General features: G+C 55.6%; 1 protein-coding gene across 3 annotated transcripts in view; it reads left to right on the top strand.

Annotated features, from left to right (window-relative positions):
- Positions 1-25,345, top strand: part of MAD1L1 (mitotic arrest deficient 1 like 1) — a 232,553-nt gene that overhangs the window by 157,794 nt on the left and 49,414 nt on the right. For all 3 annotated transcript variants that reach the window (XM_065923683.1, XM_065923682.1, XM_065923681.1), the window contains one exon: positions 13,925-14,015. In XM_065923683.1, coding sequence (XP_065779755.1) covers positions 13,925-14,015 — 91 coding nt within the window. The remainder of the gene's footprint in view (positions 1-13,924; positions 14,016-25,345) is intronic.

Here is a 25,345-nt window from a genome sequence, read left to right as displayed (position 1 = left end):
GTTGAACTTTCTGGATGCTTTCTGTTATAAAAACACTTTTGATCCTATCTTCTGTCATTTGTCTTTACTTTCTATAAAATGTTCTCAAATCTATCAGCCCGTTCTTACTTTATTTCTGCTGTCAGACTCTTAATTTCCTGAGGTTTTTGGGTTTTTTGGTAGCGTTGTTGTTCTTTGAGCATTCCCTCGTGTGAGATATGTTCACTAGCCCTTTGATGTCAGCGATGGGACTTTCCGAGGTCTCCTTCAGCCCATGCCCCCTTCTCGTCACGCTGCTTTCTCTGTCAGCGTGGAGGCTGGGGGAGCTTCCTGCTGATGCTGCCCCTGCGGCCCTGGCGTCCGCTCATGAGGAGGCGGCACCGGCCCCTCCCAGTCCCGCCTGGGCCTGGTGGGCCTGTGCTGGCGGCTTCTCTAGGTCTACCATGGCTGTTTCACCGTGAACCCTCGCATCCTTGGGGAAGAGCCCCGTCTGGAGGTGGGCTGCCAGCTTCCGGGTGCAGAGCTGGGGCGGGACCCGGGGTTGGCGTTCATGGACACGGCCGTGCGTTGCCCTGCCGACTGGGGCAGCTTTGCCCCCACCTGCTGTGCCCCTGCTCTGAGACCTGCTCTCTCCTCTCTCAAGAAAATAAGTGTCTGGTCTCCAGTGGGGGGTGAGGCCTTGCAGCATGGTACCTGGCGTGTCCAGGATGCAGTAAAACCCATCCTACCTGGAGCTGGGACAAGACGAGACCGTCGACAGACACCAGCGCCGCGGTGACTCAGACGGGGAACTGCCTGATGAGGATTTTACAGCAGCATCGTAAGAGTGCTTCTGCAAACTGTTACGCATCCTCTCTAAACAAATAATAAATTTCAACAAAGAAATAAAAATTATGTTTTTAAAAAAAGAACCAAATGTAAATTATACACCAGAAAAATACAATAACCAAAATAGAAAACTCAGCAGGTACGCCCCGCAGTAGACTGCCAGGTCAGCAGAAACCCCTCAGCAGAGAGCAGGGAGACAGACTGGGAGCAAACAGGAGCAGAGCCTCGGGGACCCGCGGTCAGGAGACAGAGGGGGACCTCGCTTAGCTGGGGTCCCAGAGGGGAGAAGGGCGTTGATGCTGAGAAGACACCCTAAGAAGTAATGACTGGCAGTTTCCCAGATCTGGTGAAGGGCATGGAACTACAGATTTCAGAGGCTCAGTGGACCCCTTACATCATAAAACTGAAGAAACCCGCACCATGACACGTGCTGATCAACCTCCTGAAAATTAATCACAAAGGAAAAGTCTTGAAAGGAGCTGGAGAGAAACACTATTATCTGTGGGGACATGGATCTGAGCGGCAGCAAGTTTTTCATCTGACACTGCGGAAGCCAGAGGAAATGCACAACATTTCTCAAGTTCAGAGAGAAAAGAGCTGTCAGCCAGCAAAAACATCCTCAGGGATGAAAGAAAAATCAAGACACCCTCCGCCGAAGCAGAGCTCAGAGAATCTGTCACCAGCAGACCTGCCCTTGATGAACGTCAGAGGAAGCTCCTGGGCACGAGGGGCAGGATGAGAGGGGAAAGCCTGGAACCTCCATGGGGAAAGGACAGTGGCACGGGGAAAAACAGGGAGACGCGTCAGGATAGCAGGGTGTCCTCGTGTTTCTCTGACTCATCCCCTAGGGTGGAAGCCTGGAGTGTCCCACGATGCTGGTGCTCAGCACACGAGGTGGGAGCCTCGAGCCCCCCTGATTTGACAGCAGGCAGGGGAGTCTGTCCGCGCCGGGAAGCCGCGTTCCGTGTGTGCATCTCCATGCCTCCAGCAACAGTAAGAAATGTGTACAACGCCGTGTATCCAAAACGCTGCAGAATGAGATTCTAGAAAGTGGCCAAGGAACTCACAGGAAGGCAAGAGAAGGGAGACAGAGGGAACGAACAGGGAACATGAGTGAAGTGGCAGATGTAGTCACCAGGAAATCAAGTCAGGTTTAATGTAAACGCACTAATTAGGAGACAGACTGGCAGCGTGGATACAAACACGACCCAGTTATATTTTATCTATAAGACCCACTTCAGCCATGACAACACAGGTGGATAGAAAGTAAGAGAAGAGAAATGGTGTGCCGGGCACGCACGAATGTTTTTAAAGTAGGTGTGGCTTGTGCCGATGGAATAATGTCAGGTAGAATACGGCGGACCAATAGGGACCCTGCGTGAGGCTCTCTGCACAGAAGCGTAACTTCCACTCACGAAGCTGAATGGTGGCCTGGGAGGAGGCGTGGCAGACCCACCTGTGCAGTCAGGACCCGGCACAGTGCTCGCAGGAGCAGCAGGACTGAAGCGAAAGGCAGCAGAGACGCGGAAGGAGTGAGCAGGACCCGGTCGACAGTCGCAGAGGCACGGCGGGATGGACTACACCCAGTCGCGGAACAGCACGTCCTGGGGTGTCAGCTCACCCCCCATGTGTTCTGTGTCCAGAAGGAGCTTGATCCGGAAGTCAGTGCCAGGGAAACCCAGGGGAGTCTCCTGGCATTTGGAGATTAAACACACTGTTAAACAGCCCGGGTGTGAAAGAGGACGCCTCAAAGGAGAGGGATATATAGCCAAGAGATGGTGAAGACATACCTGTGAGAGTCTGTGGTCCGGGCAGAAGTGCCCGGCCCTGGCAAACGGATGTCTGGTTTATAGTCCAGTCTCCAGACCTTGGAAAAAGAAGGGCAAAGGGAGCCCAAAGCAAGCAGAAAGGATGAACTCGTAAAGAGCAAATATAATGAAAGGAGAAAAACAGAAAATTACTGAAGCAGAAAGCCAGTTCTCTGAAAATTAGTGAGCCTCCAGCAAAGGTGACAAGTATAAAAAGAGGAGGCCCAGAGCATCAGTACCTGGGAGGACCGGGGACGCCTCTACAGATCCTCCACCATTGAGAGGATGTGGCGATGTCATGAGCAGTTTATGCTCACAGAATCGTCAACTCGGGGACGACGGACCACTTCCTCAAAAACCAAGGACTCCCACACCTCAGCCAAGACAAACTAGATAATCTGCATCAACTTGTGTGCGTGTGTGCTGAGTCACTCAGTCGTGTCTGACTCTCAGTGACCCCGAGGGCTGCAGCCCTCCAGGCTCCTCTGTCCATGGGATTTTCCAGAGAAGGATACTGGAGTGGGTTGCCATTTCCTCTTCCAGGGGATCTTCCTGACCCAGGGATCGAACTCACGTCTCCAGTGTTGGCAGGCGGATTCTTTACCACCGAGCCACCTGGGGAGCCCCCCTCCCCCCCCGCCGCCTCGTCCTACAAACGTTGAAAACTTGCGTTCATGATTGCAGTGCTTCCCCCAGAGGATGTTGCCAGAGCTGTGTGTCGTCTCTGGAGAACTGCAAACACTGAGAGGATCGGTGACATCAGCTCTGCACAGTCTGTTTAGACAGCGCGGAAGGAGGTGGCTGGGCTTGTGGGGGGGTCTCCAGAGGGACGCTGGTGAGCTCCTGGCGGTGGTGGCCGCCCGCGTGGCGGCACCCGTGGGGCTGTGCTGCTTGCCACTGTCGACGGAGGCTGTGTGAAGAGGACGTGTGCCTCCTCCTAGGTTTGTGCAGGCTCCTGCAGTTCTTCCCTGAGAAGCAGGGGAAAGAGAGAGGGAGACTCCAAGCTGTTTTCAGAAGTGAGCTCCCCGTGACGCTGTTTCCGAGACCTTCGGGGCTGTTAGTGGTGGAAACTTCTCGGCATGTCCACGGCTGGTCCAGGGCTTAGCTCTTTTGTGTCATTTACCACTATGCTTCTGTTTTCCAACTTCTAAGGTTTTTTGGACGCTGTGACTTCTATTTTCTTTGTCTATTCAGAAGTAGGCCTCACAAGAAGTCAGGAAGACCCATGCTCTCATTTTAAAGGAACTTTGAGAGAAGTTGCACTTAATTGTAAATGTAGAAGCCACCACCTTCAGCTGAAGTCTCTAGCGATTTTTCTGTTCATAACCGTTGTGTGCAGTGAGACCGGCATCATTTAAACCCCGACCCTCCACTTTGTCTTGTAACACTTCTCTGTGTCTTTGCAGTCTTCGTGTAAATATTAACCCTTAGTTTGTCTCATGCTACAGTTGACTGCTCCCCTTTTGGAACTTGAATTATTTCATGTTTTCAGCTGCTGAGAACAAGCTATGATGAATGTATCTGCATGAACCGTTGCCCATGTTTTTACATACACACATGCGTGTTTTCTGGGTCCCAGGCATCCGATGATGCTTGCATGTAGGATTCCAATGCGCTATGGCTGTGAAACTAGGACACCCTCCCCGCCCCCATCAGAGCTGTCGTAATCTCTGCGCCAAAACAGCTGACGTTCACCCAGTGCTTCCTGTGGGTCAGACTCTGCACCCCAAGCTTCCCATTCAGTGCCAGCCCTGAGGGATTTTAAATGCCTGTGTCATCGGGGCATACTCCACATACAACAGGATGTGTCCTTCTAATGCCCAGTGTTGTGGGGCACCGAGGGTGGGGCCGTGGGAGTTGTCCCCCAGAGAGCAGATCTCAGACAGCATGTTGCCTTGGAGAAGGTTAAAGCAGTGATTGGACTTCCCAGGTTGCTCAGTGGTGAAGAGCCCTCCAGCCAATGCAGGAGACATGGGTTCGATCCCTGAGTCCGGAAGATCCCCTGGAGATGGGAATGGCAACCCACTCCAGTATCTTGCCTGGAAAAGTCCCACAGACAGAGGAGCCTGATGGGCTACAGTCCATGGAGTCGTGTAGACGGACATGACTGAGCATGCACGCATGAAAACAGTGAGTGAAGTGAAAGCCCGTCTGCTTTTGCTTATCACCATGTTCCTCCAGATCTGAAGAATGTCAGTGCTCAAACACTCCTCTTCCACCCACCCACCCCACCAGACACCACAGTCACACTTGACAGATATGTGCCCCTGCTTGTAATCACCATCACGATAAGCTACAGAACGTATACCAGGAGGCTTGTTACCTTTGACTTCTAGAATTGTTATATAGCTGTTGTTGCTTAACTGTGTCCGACTCTTTGCAACCCATGAACTGCAACACGCCAGGCTTCCCCGTCCTTCACTGTCTCCTGGAGTTTGCTCAAACTCTTGTCCGTCGAGTCTGTGATGCCATCCAGCCATCTCGTCCTCTGTCACCACCTTCTCCTCCTGTCCTCATTCTTTCTCAGCATCAGGGTCTTTTCCAGTGAGTTGGCTCTTCTCCTCAGGTGGCCAAAGTGTTGGAGCTTCAGTGTCAGCATCAGTCTTTCCAAATTGTCTTTTTCTTGGTGTACAGTCCCAGGCATTTTAATTACTTGCCCCTTAATCAGAGCACAAACTCACGCCGTCACTTCAGAGCCCCCTCCTGCTGTCAGCTGATGATCGCCCCCGCACACCTGCGGTCCTGCTGCAGCCTCTGATCTGCTCTCTTCCCCCCAGTTTCGTTTCTTTCTCAGTAATGTCCTATAAATGGAGTCCTACAATTTTAATCTTTTGAGACCAGTGTCTTTCTCTCAGAAGTGAAATTCCTCCATGATGTTGTCACCATGAAGTCCTATATTTTCTGATTACTGTATCTTTCTGTCAAGCTTGGAAATCAGGAAGTATGAATTTTCCCAATTTGTTCTTTTCCAAGGTGGTTTCAACTCCTCTGACGTCTTAACCATTTTAAGTCTTCCTATCCATGAACATGGTATATCTCCCCATTTATTTAGTTTTTCTTTAATTTCTTTCAGCAATCTTTTGCAGTTTTCAGTATACAAATCTTTTACCTCCCTGGGTAAATTAAAACCTAAGTAGTTTGTTCTCTTTGATGCTCTTGTAAATGGACTGATTTTGTTAAATTCCTTTTTTATTCAGATTTTTCATTGCTGTTGTTTAGAAATGTAGCTGATTTTTATCTATATTGAAACATATTAGTCATTTCAGCCAAAGATTTGTTGATTTTGTTGATCTTTTCAAATAACCAGCTTTTGGTTTTGTTAATTTTCTTACTGTTTTTCTGTTTTCTGTGTCATTTATCTCTGTTCTAGTCTTTATTTCTTTCTTCCTTCTAACTTTGAACTCAATTTGCTCGCTCTTTTCTAGTTTCTTAAGATGTATTGTTATTATCATGTTATTGTTAATCATGTTATTGATTTGAGATCCTCCTCTTTCCTGGTGGCTCAGCTGGTAAAGAATCTGCCTGCAATGTGGGAAACCTGGGTTCAATCCCAGGGTCGGGAAGATCCCCTGGAGAAGGGAGTGGCTACCCACTCCAGTATTCTGGCCTGGAGAATTCGGTGGACAGAGGATCCTGGTCTACAGTCCATGGGGTTGCAAAGAGTAGGACATGACTGAGTGACTTTGCTTTCTTTTAAAATGTAGGCATTTAACACTATAAATTCCCCAAGAGCCTTGCTTTCATTGGTATCCTGTGTTTTGTGTTTACTTTATTTTCTCAAAGTATTTCCTAATTTCCTTGTGATTTCTTCTCCGATCTATTGCTTGAGTCTATTATTTAGTTTTCACATATTTGTTTTCCCTTTTTTTCTCTTATTGGGCTTTACTTTCATCTCATTGAGTTAATTCCGTTAGATCAATAAATTTAGCTTTCTGAGACTTGTTTTGTAGCCTGACACGCGGTCTTTTCTGGAGAATATCCATGTGCGCTTGGCCGGAATGTCCTCTGCTGTTTGTCTGACTGAGTCACAGGTTCCCAAGCGCACTGCTTCTGTGCTATAGTTTTTCCTTTTTATAACTGGGTAATATTCCACTGAGGATATACCGCAACTTAACAAAGTGTATCTGGTCACTTCCTGAAGGATATTTGTGTGGTTTTCAGCTTGGGGCAGTTACGACTAGAACTGTTACAAACATTTGTGTGCAGGTTGTGTAGGGGCGATGATTTCCATTTTTCCAGGGTAGATACCCCAGAGTGGAATCTCTAAGTAACGTGTTCAGTGTGTGTTTGGCTTTGGAAAGTAGTTTGGTGGTTATTTAAACAGAACCGCGTGAGATTTGGGTTCTTCTGTGTCAGCACTTGGTATTGTCAATGTTCTTATTTTATTTAGCCCTTCTGCTGGTGTGTGATACCACACACCATGGCTGTCTCACCATGGCTTTTCACGTGTTGCTGGGAAATCCCATGGACAGAGGAGTCTGCTGGGCTACAGTCCGTGGGGTTGCAAAAGAGTTGGACACGACTTAGTGACTGAACAACAGAAACAGAAAGACAAGAGGGAAACATCCACCCTGGGAGACGTAGCAGCGCATCAAAATGACGCACTTTAAAGGAAGATGACAAACGAAATGAGAAAACATCTGCAACTGAGTGGAAATGAGAACACGACAGTTGGAGTGTCTGCCCAAATGGCTAATGATGTTGAGCATATTTTCATTAGTTGCAACCGGTTTAGCCTTTTTGGTGAGATATCTGTTTAAATATTTAGTTGTTTTTTTCTTGTTGCTGTTCTGTTCGTTTTTTTTTTTTTTTTACTTATTGTTGAATTTTGCAAGTTCTTTATTTATCGTGGATATGTGTTTGTCAAATACGTGATTTGCAAATATTTTCTTTTACTCGGTAGCCTGTTTTTTTCATTATCTTACCAATGTCTTTAACAAAAGTTTTAAATTTTGAAAAAGTCCAATTTATCAGTTTTTAGATATTGAGTCTGAAAACTTTTTGCTTAGCCTTGCGTATCAAAGATATTCTCCTTTGTTTATTTCTTAAAATTTTATGATACCACATTTTACATTTAAACTTCTGACCCATGTTCAGTTGAAGTCAGTGTAAGACATGAGGTTTAGGTGAAGATTTATTTTTGCCTAAAGATGTTTAATTCCTTCCAGACAATTTATGGCAAAGGCTGTCCTTCCTTGGTTGAATTGCTTTTATGCCGTTGTCACAAATCAGTTGGGCATATTTCTCTCTTTTCTGGACTCTCTGCCTCGCTGTATTGATCTCAGTGTTTATCTCATCACCACTGTCTTGATTACTTGTAGCCTTGGGGTAAGTTAAAATCTGATAGAGTGACTCCTCTGATTTAATTCTTCTTCAAAGTTGCTTTAGCTGTTTTAGTTCCTTTGACTTTCTGTATAAATTTTGGAGTTGGTTTGTCTAGATCTAACCACCTCCCCCCCCCCCCCCCCGCAAAAAAAAAGTCCTGCTGGAGTTGTACTGGCTTTGTGTTAAATCTGTATGTCATGTGGGAAGAACTGACGTTCTCGTTGTGTTGGGTCTCCCATTCCATGAACACAGTATCTGTTTATTTACATCTTTGATTTTTTTCATCAGCATTTTGTCTTTTCATTATACAGATTCTGCATGCTTTATTAGATTTATGCCTAAGTGTGTCTTTTATATCAGTCGTAAATTTTGTTTTACTTTGCCTCACTGTTATGTACTATGACTGGAAGTGACTGATTCTTGAGTTGTTCATCTTATATCCTGTACCTTACCAAATTCACTTTTCAGTCCTGTGAGGGGTTTTGGTGTTTATTTTTGGTTGATTCCTTGGGGTCTCACTGCGCAGATACTCCTGTCTCTAAATTATCTGAGCTTCCCTGATGGCTCAGATGGTGAAGAATCCGCCAGCAGTGCGGGAGACCCAGGTTCAACCCCTGGGTCGAGAAGATCCCCTGGAGAAGGGAATGGCTACCCACTCCAGTGTTCTTGCCTGGAGAATTCCATGGACAGAGGAGCCTGGCAGTCTACAGTCCACGGGGTCATAAAGAGTCATACACGACTGAGCGACTTTCATAAGTTGTCTGTATCAGTTTCAAGTCCTCTCCAAGCGGTGCGCCGGAGGTTAACCAAAGGTTAAGACTTCCAGGCTGGTGTTGGAGTGTCTGCCTCATTCTGGTCTTGAGGGAGCTCCTAGTCTTTCGCCGTTGAGAATGATGTTAGTTGTAGGTTTTTGTATGCGTGTCAGGATGTAGGAGTTCTCCTCCATTCTTGATCGGTCTTTTATTCTTGATTTGTCATGAACAGATGTTGAACTTTGTCAAATCCTTTCTTTTTCCACGGATTGATACGATTGTGTTTTTTCTTCTTTGAGCTGCCAATATGGTAGTTTATATTGATTTATTTTTCAATATTGAACCAGTCTGACATCACAAGATGAGTCTCCTTGGCAGTCACTGTTCTTTCGTATTGCTGGACTCAACTTGCTCGTGTTTTGTTGATGATGTTTTCGTTCATGAGGGATACGGGTGTGTGGGTTTTGTTTATTTTCTGTCCTCATCTGTTTCTCTTTGAGCGTAATGCTGGCCTCCTGTGCCAAGCTGGGAATTATTCCTTCTTTTTTCTGGATGAGATTGTGTAGAATTAGCATTATTTCTTCATTAAATGTTTGCACCCTGTAAAACCACGTAGGCCTGGATATTTCTGTTGTGGAAGGCCTCTGAAGGCTGGGTTGTGGGTTTTGTGTGGGCGATGTGGCAGGACACGGGCAGTTGTCCGTGTGGACGCCCGCGTGGCTCCTGTGTGTGTCTGCAGGGCCCAGGGTGGGCTCCCCTGTTCCTGGCGCTGCTGCCTGGCCTCTTCCGCCGGAGCCTCACAATTTAATTGGTCTTTCCAGAGGAACAGTGTCACATTTCTTTCATTTTTCTCATTGTTTTCCTGTTTCATTGATTTCTGCGCTTTATTAGTTCTTCTTGCTTTGGGTGTACTTTCCCCTTTTTTCTTTTTTTAGTTTCTTAAGGTGGGAACTTAGATTGTTGATTTGAGGTTTTTCTTGTTTATAGTATAAGTGTTTAAGGCTACAGATTTCTCCCTAAGCACTGCTTCAGCTGCACCCCACACTGACCCCGCACTGAGGTCTGTCTTGTTCTCACTCTCATTCATTACAGATGTTTTCTAATTTCGCCATCTTCCTTTAACAGTTGTTATTTTGATGTGCTGCTACGTTTTCCAGGGTGTGGATATTTCCCTCTTGTCTTTCTGTTTTTGTTGTTCAGTCACTAAGTCGTGTCCAACTCTTTTGCAACCGCATGGACTGTAGCCCACCAGACTCCTCTGTCCATGGGATTTCCCAGGAAAGAATACTGGAATAGGTTGCCACTTCCTTCTCCAGGAGATTTATCTTCCCAACCCAAGGATTGAACCCATGTCTCCTGCATTGGCAGGCAGGTTCTTTACTACTGAGCCACCAGGGAAGCCCTTCTGTTATGGATGCCTGGTTTAAATTCCATTATAGTCTGTGAACTAGTTTGAATAGTTTTCATTTTCTAATTTGCCAGTGTTTATTAATGTCCCAGGAACATGCTCCGTCTTGGAGAACGTTCTGTCTGTACTCGAGAAAGCGTGTGTTGCACGGTGGCAGGGGGAGCGTTTTGTGAAGTCCTGGTGGACTGCGGGTCCTTGCTCAGCATCTGTCCACAGGTTTAACTCCTTGGCAAGGAGTTCTGACATCTCCAAACATACTTGTGGATTTGTCTGTTTTTCCTTCCAGCTGTCACTTTCCGCTTCATGTGTTTTGAAGCTCTGCTTTTAGGAGCATGTTCATTTACAGTTATTGTGTCTTCTTGGTGAATAAATGGTTTTACATTTTTGAAGTGCCTCTTTTCTGGGCAGCCACTGTCTAGATATCTCCCCTGAAGTCTCTTGTCCAGCCACCTCAGCGTCCATCCTTCCCCCCTTTCTTCCCTTGCCTCCCTTTGTCCAGCTGCTGGCGGTGATTTGGGATGACTCTTGGTTTACAGGAGGGTTGGTGGGTAGCACCGAGTGGGCCACATAGCTCGTCCCTGTCCCTCGGTATCAGCGCCTCCGTTTCTTGGTTTTATTTTCCGCCACTTTGCAGGGCCGCAGGTGGCCCGTTGCACAGCCCCAGCCCACGTGTGTCTGGCAAATCCCTGATGGGCTGATGGGCTGGCTCTGGGGAAGGTGCCTGAGTTTTGGGCATCAGGTCAGGGGTGACACGCTGTGCACAGTTCCCGCTTCACTTTCGTTATAAACAGGAGGAAGCAGGAAGCCCTTTGGACACTGCACTCATCGGCCCCCTGGACGCCACAGTGCCGGTTCCTAAGCACTTGGCCACGCCCCCTACCTTCCAGCCCCGCCCCCAGCATTGCCGCCGCCCGCTCTGGTCTGCTTTGTGGGGCGTGTAACTGGGGGCTGCCTTTCCGTCCACTGGATCCTCTCTCTACCTTTTTTTATTTTAATATTGTTTTAAAAATACTCATTTACATATGTGGCCGCGCCAGGTCTCAGCTGTGGCGTGTGGGGTCGTTAGTTGTGACGCGTGGCATCTCGTTCCCTGACCACGGATCGAGCTCCCTGCATTGGGAGCACAGAGGCCTAGCCACTGGACCAGGGCCGTCCCTCTCTCTGCCGTTTAATTGGGGGTGTTTAGAGCGTTTACATTTAATGTGACCATTGTGTGGTTACCTTTGACCTTGTCTTATTTTCTTTTCTGTTTGTCCTGTCTCCATTCCTGTTTTCCTGTATTTTTGACTTCCTTTGAACTATTTGCATGTTTTTTTATGATACCATTTATTTCCCTTTTCAGCCTATTAGTTGTCACTTTGTCTTTTCTTAGTGGCTGCCTGGGTTTTTAATGCTCACCCTTCACTTATCCCCGTCTACCTCCCAGTGACAGATGCCTCTTCACACGCAGCGTGTCATCTACAGCTGCTTGCCTCTGTCATGCGGCCCTGTGTTCTGGCTGTCACACATTTTATCTGGACTTAAACCCCAGTATGTTTTTATTGGTTTTGTTTAATCTCTTTTTAAAATAGTGATTTAGGTATTTTCTAAAGATTTAAATAGCATGAAGCCAGTTTTGCTGCTCCCGCCTCTGGTGGGCCCTCTCCCCTTCCACCTGGAGGCTTTCCCAACACATTCCCTGTAGGGCAGGCCGGCCCAGGATAAATCCTCTGCTTCTGTGTGCCTGAGAACATCTTTATTTTGCTCTTGTTTTTTGAAAGATATTTTCACTGGGAATAGAATTCTAGGTTGACATTTTTCATTTCTTCCAGCATTAGATAGATTTTTCTCCTCTTTCTCACTTGCGTTTCTCTGCTGAGAAATCTGTTGTGTTGCTCCGTGGGTAGCATTTCCTTCCTGTGGCTGCTTGTAGGGTCTCCTTGTCAGCACTGGTTTTAAGCACCCACCTTGTTCCGTGCATTGGGGCTGTTTGCTTATCTTTCTTGTGCTGGGATTTGTGTGGCTTCTGGAGCCTGTGGCTGTATGCTGTGATCACATTTGGACCCTTCTGCGGTAATTTTCTGTGCCCGCCCCCAACCCGCAGGGACTCCAGTTACACGTAAACCCCGCTTCCTGAAGCCGCCCCACTGCTCATGCTGCTCTCTCCGGTTTTGAAGATTGATTTTCCTCTCTGTGCCACCAGGGTAGTTTTTATCGCCCTCCTTCAAGTGCACTGAACTTCTGTCCTGCAGTCTCATCCATCATGAATCCCATCCAGTGTTTCTCATCTCAGACACTGCGGCTCCCACCCAACAGAACGCGCCTTTATTCCAGGAGCTTTTAATAACTTTTCATGTCCGTGGATGCTGATTTAATGCCTGTGTAGTTCTTTCTTGGTTATGCTCCTCATTGTGGGTCTTGTTTTCCTAGTTCTTTCAATGCCCGGTAACCTTTGACTGACGGCAGACCGTGTGTGTCAGCTTGTTGGGTTCTGAACGTTTCTGTGTCCCTATAAATCTTGGTGCTTTTTTCAGAGGTGCAGTTAGGCCCCTTGGAAAGAGTTTGGTCCCTTCCTATCTCGCTTTTGTTGATTTGCGAGGCCATTCTGGAGCAGTTCTGTCTGAAGAAAATCACCCTCCCACTCCCGAGTCGACCTTCCTGAATGACCCATGGGGCGTGAGTCCTCCATCCCAGCTGGTGGGAGAGGCTCTGTCGCTCTCCCCATGTCAACGCTGGGCCCTGCTCCCTGGGCACTTTTTTATTTTTCATTTTAATTTATGTTTGGCTGTGCTGGGTCTAACTGCTGCAGACCAGCTCTCCTCTAGTTGTGACAAGCAGGTCTCTGTCATCACGTGCACGGCCTCTCGTCACTGTGGCCTCTCCTGTGCATGGCACGGGCTCCGTGGAGCACAGACTTCAGTAGCTGCCGCACACGGGCCCTAGAGCGCAAGCTCAGGAGCTGTGGCCGCGCAGGCTTCATTGCTCCACGGCTCATGGGGTCCTTCCGGATCAGGGATCGAACCCACGTCTTCTGCGTTGGCAAGCTGAGTCTTCACCACTGAGCCAGCAGGGAGCCCCCAGGCACTTGTTTATTTTAAACTATATCAGCGCAGTTCCTGTAAAACATGAAGACAGAAACAGCCGCCTTCTCACAACAGGGACGGCCTACCTGCGCGCCTGCCGCCGCCCTGCCCCCGGGCTTGCGTGGCCTCTGGGCCCTTGGGGAGAGAGCGCCTGTGTCTGCACCCTGCCCTGGTGGCCCCCAGCCCCAGCCACGGCCACAGCCCATGTTGTGTGTCTTTTCTGTGTTTTCATGGAGTCTGGTCCTTTTCTTGATTCTCGAGTTTTCCCCAGGGTGTGGTCCCACGTGTGGGGTGGACCAGTGGGCATAGGGCACACAGACCCCACCTGCCCCCCATTGGCCTCCCTGCCCCCCGGCGTCGGGGTCAGCACCCCCCCACCTGCTCCCCGGTGTTGCGGTCAGCGAAGCCCCCCCACCTGCCCCCCAATCATCTCCCTGCCCCCCCGGCATCACGGTCAGCGCCCCCTGTTAGTCCCCCTGCCCCTGGCGTCGTCGTCAGTGCCCCCCACCTGCCCCCCGGCGTTGCAGTCAGCGCCCCCCCACCTGCCCCCCGGCGTCGCGGTCAGCACCCCCCCCCCCACCTGCCCCCCGGCGTCGCGGTCAGCGCTCCCATAGACGCTGTGTTTTCGCGGCTGCTCCTGGCTGGCCCCTCCCTGTGCCATTTTTCCACAAGTGCCTGTTTAACCGTGTCGTGGCCCTTCCCTGTTCCCTGCCCAGAGGCTGTGCTGCGGTGGGCCTCCGTCACGGTCTGCTCCCCTTGCAGGTTGAAGGTTGAGGAGCTGGAAGCGGAGCGGAGTCGCCTGGAGGAGGAGAAGAAGGCGCTGGAGGCGCAGCTGGAGCGGCTCACCCTGCAGGTGAGTTTGTCCGAAGCTCCCGCGCCACAGCCATCCACTTCCCGGTGAACGGGCCAGACTGACCCAGGGGCCTGTCCCCTCCAGACGCCCTCGCCAGCCGAGAGCTCAGGTCCCGAACCCGTGGCGGGCACCCCCAGCCTCAGGCCGCGCTGCTGCCCCCCAGCACCTCCAGCCCCATGTACTTTGTTGATGCGCAGCCTGTTTTCCCAACCGCTCCCCGCAGAGCCCCTGTGGCGCCCGTGGCGGGTATGCTGGCCGTGCTCCCGGGGGCAGAGGCCCAGCAGAGGGTCCCGGGCGGCCTGCAGCTGTGAGGGCCCGTAGCTGTTTACACTGTTGCAGTTTTACTTTTTCATTTTTATCCTCCTGTCTAAATTGTTCTCAGGCAAGAAACCTGCAGGTCTGTGATTACCCAGATTCTGGACAGGCCATTGATTTTTGTCTTGACACCTATTAGAGGCAAATCAAATCTCTTTTTTATTCCCGATTCCTGGAGACGGGAGACGTGACATCCTTGATGGAGCGCGGCGCCAGGAGCCGCGCTGGTCGGTGTTCAGCTCCGGACCTGTCATCTCGCTCGGTTTTAATTGGGCCGCAGTCCTGACGCGGGGCGGCTGCTGGCAGGTGAATCCCTGGCCGCCCGTCAGCGGCCGCGGTGGGTCGAGCGCGCCCGAGGTCACGGCTGACAGCTCCCGGGCCTCGGGACGGGGCTCAGCCAGTCCTGCTGAAGCCGACAGTCACGCAGTTCTGCTGGGGGTGTCGGGGGTCAGACCAGGTCAGAGGTGCAGTGCGCACGGTCAGTCAGTGGGTGCGGGGACTGGGGTCCGCGATGTCGAGCGCGTCCAGCCTCCTGTGCCCCAGGCGGGCCCCCGTGGGCTGGGGCATCCGCGTCTGCAGACCTCGGCTGGAGCCCTCCTCCTCGGCTGGGTTGTCTCAGGCGTGTCGTGCTTTGCCACCTGAGCCCCCAGCACGTGCTTTATAAAATGGGGGGCGACGAGCCCCCGTGGGGGTAACAGGAGCGCTGACAAGGGCTCAGGGGCCACGTGTGGCCGCACCGTTGTGAGGGCGGAGACCTGGTACCTGGGCCACGGAGGTCGCAGGAGAGGCAGGCGCCCTGCAGGGCTGGCTGGCCCCAGGCTTGGTCCGTGTGACCGCAGCGCTGCGGACCAGAGTCCGGGTCGGGGCGGGGGATGCAGGCTGGGGGTGGCTCGGCACACGGCCCCCCAGCTTGTGTCTGTCTGTGGCGCTGCCGGCCTGCTCCTGATGCAGCCCCCCTCCCCTCTCCCCTGGAAGAGTCTTCACGGCGGGCTGCTTCAAGGAAGATTGATTAAAATCAGCTGCAGTTTGACTTAATTGGGAACATATGCTTGGAGAGGGAGTCGACTAGTTAGAACTTCTTGTAATTAGTTCACAGCTGGTTGGTGAGGCACGCGCTCCAGTTACTGCTCAGAGCCGAGTGCGTGGCTGCCCGTCTGCCCACTGGTACCTGGCAGGGCCGGGCGACGGTGCAGGCGGGCTCCTGGCCCCTCATTCTGTGCCATGTGGCCTGTCCCGGTCTTCTGGGGCCGTCAGCTCTTCCCACTGCGTCTGGGGTGACCCGCGTGTCCCTAAAGTAGGCAGCCATCAGGGAGACAAGCCCTGCTTAGCGATAGCGGGACTGAGGCCCCAGGAGCCAGACACACCTGGCCGTTTTGTGAAGGCGGGATGTTCTGATATAGGCTGCTCTCGAGCAGACCCCCTGAAACTCTGGGCCTGAAGCTGCGGGGGTCCTCTGGGAACCAGACTCTGCGGGTCACACTCCTGGTGCCCCAGGCCTGCGGCGCCCCACCCTGCCCCCACCTGGCTGTGCCCAGGGCCCTCCTCAGCGGTGGGCCCAGGGCTTGCTGTTGGTCCTGCCCCTCCACGGTGGTGGCCCTGGTCTCAGTCTGCTGGCCGGGATGTGGAGCTGACCCCACGTCCTGCAGGCTGTGGTGCAGAGCATGGTGATCTCCAGCCAGGAGCACTGCCCCGCCGAGGTCACTGCTCTTCGTGACAGCGTCACCTCGATGGTGCCCCGTGTGTCCACATCGTGGGCCACGTCCGGGGCTGTCAGCCAGCGAGCCACCTGGCGCTCTGAGGAGCAGCCTGAGGGTCAGACGCACTGCAGCTCTGGGCCTGACGGCCACTGGTCCCCCAGCAGGGCCCCTTCCGGTGAGGAGCAAACCTTCCGCAGGGGGGCGGGAGGCCTCGGGCCCTGTGGTTCCCCTGGGTCCCGGGAGTGGAGCCAGCGTGCTGATGCAGCCCTACCGGTTTCCCGATGTTGCAGACGTGGTCAGACATACAGCAAAGTTGCAAGAATTTCTCCGTGAGCACCCCGTGTCCCCCCTGCTGGGGACACTCTCCCTCGGCCGCCGTGACGCACCTGTCCGCCCCTTCCTTCCGTTAGTCCTGTCTCTTTTCTTGACGCATTTTAAAGCAAATTGCAAACATCTGTACCTCTAAATGCCACAGCACGCGCGTAATTAGGCAGAATTCATCTTTGGGGTTTGAGCCCCCATCCCACCGTTGCTCAGAGGGGGCGGGAGAAGCCCCCTTAGCAGGAGCGTCCCCTCATGTCCCCGCCCCGCCTGCTTCCGGCCGTGGAGAGGGGGGTAGCTGTGCTCAGGAAGGGGTCCGACTGCAGCCCGGTGACATTTACACTGACTGTATCTTTTTTGGAAATGGAGTGGGTAGAAAATTGCCGGGTTCCCTGTGAGCGGAGAACGTGTGGAGGAAACTGCCCGGCTCCCACCCCGTCTAATGATAGCGGCTCCTGGCCTGGCCTCCTCCTGCTCTGGGAAGCGGGGGCCGGGGGGAGGCTGCGGGAGGGGCAGCCTTCACCGCTCTTCATGCCTCGCTGCCCTCGCCTCTGACCCCATCTAATCACAGAAGCCCCCAGCCTGGCCTCCTGCTCCGGGATACGGGGGGCAGGTAGGGGGACGGGGCTGTTTCGGGGGCGGGCTGCAAAGGGGGCAGCCTTCACGCCTCGCTGCTCCCGGCTCCCACCCACTCCCCACGCAGCAGACACGAGCCCTGCTGGCCCCTCGACTGCAGGTTCCGCCTGCCCCCCCCGCCAGGGTCAGTCCTTGGACCCGAGGTCCCTCCCCCACCAGTTCTCACTGGCCAGGAGCCCTGAACCTACAGCCGGTCCAGGCTCTGCTTCTCGGAGCCTGTCTCGCCTTTGGGTCCTCCTGGGCCTTGAACATGTCCTGTCCCCGATTAGATAGGTTATTTCCTGATGGCCTGCTGGTCGTACTTCTGGAATGTTCTCTGGGCGTTGCTCCCTGGCGGGGGCAGGACCCTACAGACCGTGGGGCCTGGTGCCAGGTGGGGTGAGCCCCCAAGGCTGTCCCTGGTGGGGCCAGCTGTGTCCCTCGTGGCCAGGCTCACCCCACCCCCAGCCCTGCAGGCTGCTGTTGCTCTGCACGTCTGGTTCCCCGATGCTGGGTGTGGACTGACGGCGGTGCAGCCACGGCTCTGCACACACCAGCCCCTCCCTCAGCTGTGACCCTGGCCCCTTCCTGGCCGCACCCAGGAGCACCACTGGCCTGACCCTGCTCCTGCTCTCACTCAACACTCACGGGCACTGAGGTGGGCGTGCTGTTCCCCCCGAGCAGAGGCAGCCTGGCACACACAAGCCACCCATCTGCCGCGTGGCAGAGGTGACACGATCACGCCCCGCACCCCAAGCCGGCTGCACCGCCCCAACGGAGGTCCAGACCTCCCTGGCCAGCAGCCCTGGTCTGCCCTGAAAGCCTGGGTCGTCTGTATGAGGACCACCGGGCTGGCTGCATCCTGCCGCCCCACCCCCATCCTGGCCAAGCTGGAGCTCTGTGGTGTCAAGACCAGGCTGCCCTCCAGCCAGCTGCCCTCCCCGGGCCGTGAGCGGCCGTGTGCCGTGCGCCCTGCCTGCCTGTGGTGGGGGGTCCCGGGCTGGCAGCTCTGGCATCGCCCCTTCCCCAGGCACTGAGCCGAGTTCAGTGACCCGGCCTGACTGCAGCCAGTGTCCCTGGGGCACAGGAACTCCAGGGCGCACGTGGTGATGCGGGCAGGGCGCCCCAGAGGTGGGCTCCGGAGGACGCACGTCCAGGTGTGAGCTCCTGACCCGCAGACTGGGGCCCTGGGCGGACGCTTCCCTTCCCCGGTCCTGGCTCCTTCGCTCAGACCCTGACGGGGGAGCCAGCGCCCAGGGCTGCGAGCATCAGGCCAGGTGCACGCGAGGCTCTCGTCCGGCTCCTCTCCCACGTAGCTTCTTGGAGTTGGTGGGTTTGCTCCCCCTAATGTGAGCCTGTACTGCCCACCCCCCCCCCCCCCCGTAAACTCAGCCCGTCTTCACACTTCCTGATGCTTCCGTCTCTGTGCGTCTAGGGGGTTCTCCCCACAGATACGTGGTGTCCCGTTAGTTTTTACGCAACACGTGGCACGTCTGCGTGCGTGTGTTATGACGTGCTAATCCTGCCGGTTACCAGGAACGTGATCACGACCTTGCCGTGGCATGCATCCTTTTGCGCACGCCTCTGCCATGCGTGTGTCTGTGTGTGGGAGAGACTCCCAGAAGAGAGGGTCGGCAGGCACCTGCGTGGGTTTCGACAGCAGCACCCGACAGTCATACGACGGCTGCACCGTGAGGGTACTGACCCCCTGCCCCAGACACCAGACTTATGGGCTTTTCTGTCCCAGTAGGTGAAAACAGTGTAGTTGGAACGGTCAGTCCCTTTATCACATGTGAGTGAGGATTTTTAAATGTGTTCGTATGTGTTGGTGTCCTTGGTTCATTTTTCAAATTGTTTGTTGGTGCTTTTCTTGTTGGTTTCTCGGAGCTCTTTGCATATTAAGGGCATGTTAAGCTGTGAATGTGTTTTTCTAATCATCACTTGTCTTTTGACTTTTATGCTTGTGCTGTTTTTCCTTTTTTTTTTTAACGAAGCAGAAGTTTTTGGCTTTTAGATTTATTTTATTACAGATGCGTTTATCACCTTTTCCTTTTTAGCTTCTGGGTTTTTGTTCATATCTTTACGTTTCTCATGTCCAGATAGTAAAGAATTCTCTCATGGTATCTTCTGGTTTTCTGGGGCAGTTTCAGTTTTTACATTTAAATCTGACGGATTTGGAATCTGGTTTGGGTTTTTTATTAGGTGGGAGGCATGGTTTTGGGAGGGGCTCCTCCTGGTACCCCTGGACCACTTCCTGAAAGCCTGTCTTTTCCTCATTGGCGTGAGGTCAGCCCCCTCGTGCACCCAATGCCCCGGGTCAGGTCGAGGCTGGGGCTCGGTGTCCTGCTGCCCCCAGACTCTTTGTTTATCAGGGTTTTCTCTTGTTCACTTTTATATGAACTTTGGAGTCAGCGTATCCAGCTCCCTCTCCCCAGCCAGCTTAGAACTTGCTGGATGCCGTGAACCGAGAGCGTGAGGGTCTCCTGGCCTCGCCCTCCTCCAGGAGGATGTCGCTGAGGTTCTGTTGGGGTCTGTGTCCTCCCCACCGGGAAGCTTGCACAGGACACTGTGTGATTCCACCTGTGTGGGGTCCCTGGCGGAGTCAGGGTCACAGAAACGGAGGGCAGAGAGTGGGGGCCAGGGGCTGAGGGGCAGAGTCCTGGGGACAGGGCCTCAGCTCGGGAAGGTTTGTGGGTGGACAGTGGTGACGACCGCACAGCAGCTTGAATGTACTTAAACCGAACAACACACTTAAAAACGATTAAGGCGGCGAATTTTATCACAGTTCCGAAAACTTTTCTTACTGGCTTTGCTGAACATCTTCTGTTATAGCTCAGAGGCCTGGCGGGATGAGCACAGCCCGTGTCCGTGGTGAGGGGCGTGGGTGCTGGTCGCCCCGCCCTCTTCTGCCCCGCAGCCAGGCCCTCCCGTTCACCAGCTGGTCCTACAGCCGCCGGCCTGACCGGAAGCCCCCGCTGCCAGTTCCCGCGGCTCAGGGCGGATTTGGGGCGCCTGCTGCCGCTTGCTGTCTGTGACTGGGAGATCTGGCAACCCAGGCGCCTGATTTCCAGCTGGGACACAGGTCACTTGGTCAGCGGGCTTGGAGGGCCATCACTGTGGAAGGGCAGGGGCTGCCGCAGGCATGTCCCACCTTCTCTTCCTCCCCCGGCCTCCCCCGTCCCTCCCCCGAGAGCCGTGGCCCTGGGTGCCCAGGTGGGTGGCCAGTGTCCCAGCCGTGCGCACTGCCCTGATGCAGTAGCAGCTTAGGGGGCAGCCCGGCCTGTGGACAGGAGTGTGGGGCCTTGTTAGCGGGGGGCAGCTTGGCCAGCTTACCCGCCATGCCGCACCTCCCCAGCCTTGCATCTGCTGCACTGCAGCCGAGTCTCCCTGCAGGGTGGCCTGGGAGGGTGATCGGGGTGGGGGCGCTGGGTGGGCCCAGGGCCCACAGCTGGCCCTCAGCCGGAGTGGCCACCATCCCGCCCTCCCGACAGTGAGGGTTGTCTTTCATGGCTTCCCTGCAGGCTGTTTACAAGCCTCTCTCACAGCTGGTTACCTTCTGAAGGACTCCGCATGGGGGTCGCGGACGATTAGCATCCTGTAACTGGCTCCGCCAGCCGCCCTGTGTCTGCTGCTTGGAGCCGGGGGGTCGGGGCTGTGATCTTGCGCACAGGGAGTGTTGGGTCACAGGGGCAGTGCGCCGCGTGTGCCAGGGCCCCCGGCCTCTGCAGCACCCCTGCTCTGTCCTCACTTTTCCTGGTCCTCACCTGCCCAGCGAGACCTGGGCAGTCCTAGGCTCTCGACAGCACAGCTGTGTCAGAGGTCCCGGGAGCTTGCGGAGCCACACTGCTGGACCCGAAAGAGCCAGGATCTGGGGCAGGTTGATGAGACTGAGGACCGAGCATCTCGAGCATCTCGAGCATCCCTGTGGCCTGGCTTGGACTCGGTGTCCGCCCGCTGGGTGGGTACCTTGCTGCAGCCCCACAGAAGTGACCTGGTGTCCCCTCTCAGGTCCCTGGACACCTCTGTCTTCTGTCCCGCATCCCTCTGCAAGCACCTGGGTGGGGCAAACGCGGGGGTGCCTTGAGATGGGAGGCAGTGCTCCCCACCCGTGTGCTGCGGCCTCGGGCCGGGCCTTGTCCCCGCTCTGCCTTCCTTGGGGGTCAGGTTTGCATGGGTGCTTTCCTGTGCCGTCTTCTCGTAACTCCAGGAAGGCCTGGGTCCTCAGATAGGGGCACACTGGCCACATCCAGCAGGTGTGAGACACGCCCGTCAGGATTAACACTGGCTTTTGCTCCACAGTCATCACAGATAAGAACGGCACACTCAGCAAAGCTGCGTTGCATTTATGACTGTCTTCACATCCACTGACTTTCTGATCTTTCCAGACCTGGGAAGGTGAGCAGAGTCCCCATTTTACAGATGAGCAAATTGAGTCTCCGAGCGGCCTGGTCATCTCAGAACCAGAGCAGGGATGTCTGTGTTTCTTGCAACAGAACGCCAGTCGAGGGGCTGCACTCTCTCACCGGGGGTCCGTGTGAGCAGAGGGGCTGCTGTCCACAGGACGGGTGGTGGCCCTGACGGGAATGCCCCTCCTCAGGTTCCACAGCCCCCGAGGGGACTCTGGCCGCAGCCACAGGCAGCCGGCAAGCTCACCCGTGTCTCGGGCGCACACGGCGCCTCGTGGCCAGTGGCAGACAAATTCCCTGCCAGGCTCCCTGGCGCTGGCGGGACTGTCCGGGGAGGATGATGTGAGAAGGGCCATCCACGTGCGTCGGCCTGGTGACACCGCTCCCATGGCCCATCCTGCCTGCGCCCCAGCTCACACCCGACCTGGGTCCTGGCGGCCAGCTCCCACCCCGCCCCTTGGCTCCAGCGGCTGGTCCTCAGGGCTGGGCAGCGGCGAGCACACACGAGGGTGTTCTGAGGCCCCCTCGACCCTGACGGCCCCTGGGTGGCGGCCCCACAGCCGGCTTGTTTGTGAGGAGCCTAGGCCACAGGAGGGGGTGTGCCAGCGCGTGGGGGCGGGCCCCCGGGAAGGAAGCGTGGGGGCGGGGCCTCGGTCCCTGTAGGCCCTGGCTTGTGGTGCCCCAGAGCAGGGGCTTGGGAGTGCCCGCTTCGCTCGGCCCACGGCAGGAGGCTGGTCCCCAGACGGCAGGCCATCTCCTTGCCCGCGGCCCTCCTGCCTCCAGCCCAGTCCCTCCCTCTTCACCCCTCTCGTGACCTGCTCGGTGGCCGTGAGGGTCTCTGGCACTGAGTGCCGGGGGTCTGTAGGGTCTGGCCTGCAGTCACGTGGCCCACAGCTGATGCCGCAGGCTCTCTACCTTCGGCCAGCACACCATCTCGAGGCTTGGCCTGCCGGGTGCCCCCAGCTTCAGAGCTGGGCAGCGTCCAGTGAGCCACCAAGCGCCAAGGAAACCGGCCCACGCGGCGTGTCGGACGTGAAGCCAGCGCCCAAGGGACTCGCCCAAGGTCACGGAGCCCACGGGCGGCTGGGCGCGCGGGTCCTGGGCTCACGGAGGCGGGCGTGCAGGCTGACGGGGCCTGGAGGGCTGAGCGTCCCTGTCCTTGAGGTCTGGCTCACCCTGCCCCTCAGCTTCTGTGGGACCCTGAAGCTCCCGCCCTTCTCCCTGAGCTGAGCTTCCTGCAGCGGGGAGAGGTATTGATTCAGTTTTCAGGCCGGGTGATTCATAAATATGCATGAGGATCGGTGGTTACTTAACTGTGCTTTTTAATTCTCGATGCGTCCCTACCTCCTGCCAGCAGGGTCTCTTAGCAGGCACAGCAGGCCCCCTCCCTGGCTGTTGCGGTCCTTCACGGCCCACAGGGGTCCTGGGGGTCTGCCCCCCATCCTGGTCTCCCGGGCGCTAGGCTGAGAAGGCCCTTAGAGGTCAGGTTCACTGCCCTCCCACTTCCTCGGATGGAAGCCGAGGCCCTGGAGGACAGACGCCCTGGGCAGCCCGCAGGGCAGGGCAGAACTTGACCGCTGACAGCAGCGAGGCAGGTGCATGGGACTCAGAAGGCCAGCTCCAAGGCTCGGACACAGAGGCCCTGGCCGTCCTTCACAGCTTGCCCAGAATCTGAGCGTGAGAAGAAAACCCCCGTGACCTGCAGGCTGCAGGTGGGCTGCGGGGCCCCCGGGAGGAGCCCTGCTCAGGCCCAGCCCTGCTACCCGGGCCTGTGGTTGTTGGGCGGGCCCGGTCCTCTGCAGACTCGAAACCCCTCCTGTATCCTGAGAAACTCTCAGTCCCCCAAGGACCCCGGTGGGGCTGGAGCTCCTCTGCAGCCTGCCCTGAGCCCACCTGCGGTCTTGGACGGGAACAGGCCTCCGCTCCTGACGAGGGGGAGTTTTTGTTTGCCGGTAATTGCACCCACGCATCAAAGAGAGGCTCAGAACTTTTCCTTTTGAGATTCCCGTCAGCGTCTCAACAGTTTCCTCAGCTGTGAATCAAACAAGGCAACAAATTTTTAGCAGAAGATTACAGCCGTTTCTCTTCTTTCTTCCTCAGAGCCGTCATCTAGTCGCAGATATCAGCAGATTTGTTCACGCCCTCCCATCTGCTTTAGTGGTGCCGGCCCCCGATGCCCCTCACGGTCCCACGGGGCCCCAGTGCCCGTCAGGGTCCCACGATGCCCCGGTGCCCCTCACGGTCCCACCAGGCCCCAATGCCCCTCACGGTCCCACGAGGCCCCGATGCCCCTCACGGTCCCACGATGCCCTGGTGCCCCTCACGGTCCCACGGGGCCCCTGTGCCTCCAACCATGCCCGGGGTGAAGGGTGGCACCCCTGCCCCTGGCCGGCTGTGAGCGCCTCCTCTCCCGGGCGCCGTGCAGCCCGCAGGGAAGGAAGGAGGGACAGACAAGAGGGATGGGAGGGCCTCCTTGCTCCCGAAGGGGGTGCAGAGCAGAGCCCAGTGCCCTGAGCCCTGATGCCTCCTCCCCCAGCCTGGCCACCCAGTCCTGTGGGCCTTTGACCCATGGCGGCTTTGTAGGGCCTGTGAGGGAGGCCGACTGGGTAGCAGCTTGTGTGCAGTCCAGCTGGGCCTTGGACCAGCCCTCCCGGGCACCTGGAAACGGTGGCCCTGTGGTCTGTGGTGCTCCTCCGTCCCCAGGCGGGTCAGACTCCTGGGGGAACAGCTGCCGCAGGCCCCCTCCTCTGAGCAGAGTGACTTTCCTTGACTCCTCAGCGCCCTATGGAAGGCTGCAGGCGTCAGGGCCTGTGGCCGACCCCAGCCCCGAGGCGCTGTCATAACCTTGTCTCGAGTGCCTGGCCCCCCAGAGGCACCTCAGGAAGCCCCCTGAAAGTCCAGCTGGACCCAGGTGGTATGGGCCTGAGCTGGGCGGGCTGGCCTGCCTCCTGCCAAGCCAGACACGCAGACCTGCCCTGAGGACCAAGGTCTGGAAAGCGTGTCGCTGAGGCTGGAGTCCTGTGGGGGCCTGTGACTGGGAGGTGGTTTGAGAGGAAGCCGGGACAGCCTCAGTCAGGGGCAGCGCTAAAGACCTCTGCCCTGACCTCCTGGGGCCGCGGGGGCCGTGGGTCGTGCAGGCGCAAGGAGACCCGCAGGCAGGGCTATGTGCACACCCGAGGTCCTGGGCTGTGCCAACCAGGGTCAGCCCCGCTGTGGACCCGCGTCCCCCAACCCCCACCCCGGGCCCAGCCCCAGCCCCAGCCCAGAACCACTTCCCCCGGCCCAGCGCCCCCCAGGGCTCCACCAGCCCAGCATGCGCTTCCCGCGGCCCAGCGGCCCCCCAGGGCCCTGCCCCGTTCACGCTGCCCGCAGGCCAGGCAGGCGCCTGGAGGAGGAGCTGGTGCCGGGTGGGCTCTCAGGGCAGATGGAGCGCCCGCACGCGTCCTGCTGTGTGTTTTTCCTCTCTGCTTTCATCTCTTTCTTAAAAACAGCTTTATTGAGATACGATTTACACACCACAGAGCTCGCCCGTATGAAGCGTGCGGTTCGGTGGGTTTCATACTTTCACAGGTAGCGAGCAGCCATCACCACACAGGTTCCGAACGTTCCCATCCGCTCAGGAGGGAACCCCGCACGCCCCTTGCCATCGCCCTGCGCGCCCCGCCCCCTCCCGCCTCCAGCAGCCGCTGCTCTGCTCTCTGCGCCTGGAGCTGTCCTTGCCGGACAGTCATGCGAGTGGCGGCGTGTGTGTGGTCTTCTGTGACTGGCTTCACCCCCCGAGCACGGTTTTTTCTCTTTCCCCTTTTGCCGCGCCGGGGCGTGTGCGATCTTAGTTCCCCGCGAGCCCCTGCGCGGGAGGTCCCCGGCAGTGTTTTCCGGGATTGTTGGCTCGCAGCGGTGTCAACGCTCTGCTCCTTTTCACGGCTGCATCACACTCCCTGGTGTGGTGGGCACGCGGATGGTGCTGCTGTGAACA

This window comes from Muntiacus reevesi, chromosome 2 (genome assembly GCF_963930625.1).
Source record: "Muntiacus reevesi chromosome 2, mMunRee1.1, whole genome shotgun sequence".
NCBI classification, from domain to species: Eukaryota; Metazoa; Chordata; class Mammalia; order Artiodactyla; family Cervidae; genus Muntiacus; species Muntiacus reevesi.
The sequence above is the reverse complement of the archived record's forward strand: the minus strand, read 5'-3'. Positions and strand labels throughout refer to the sequence as shown.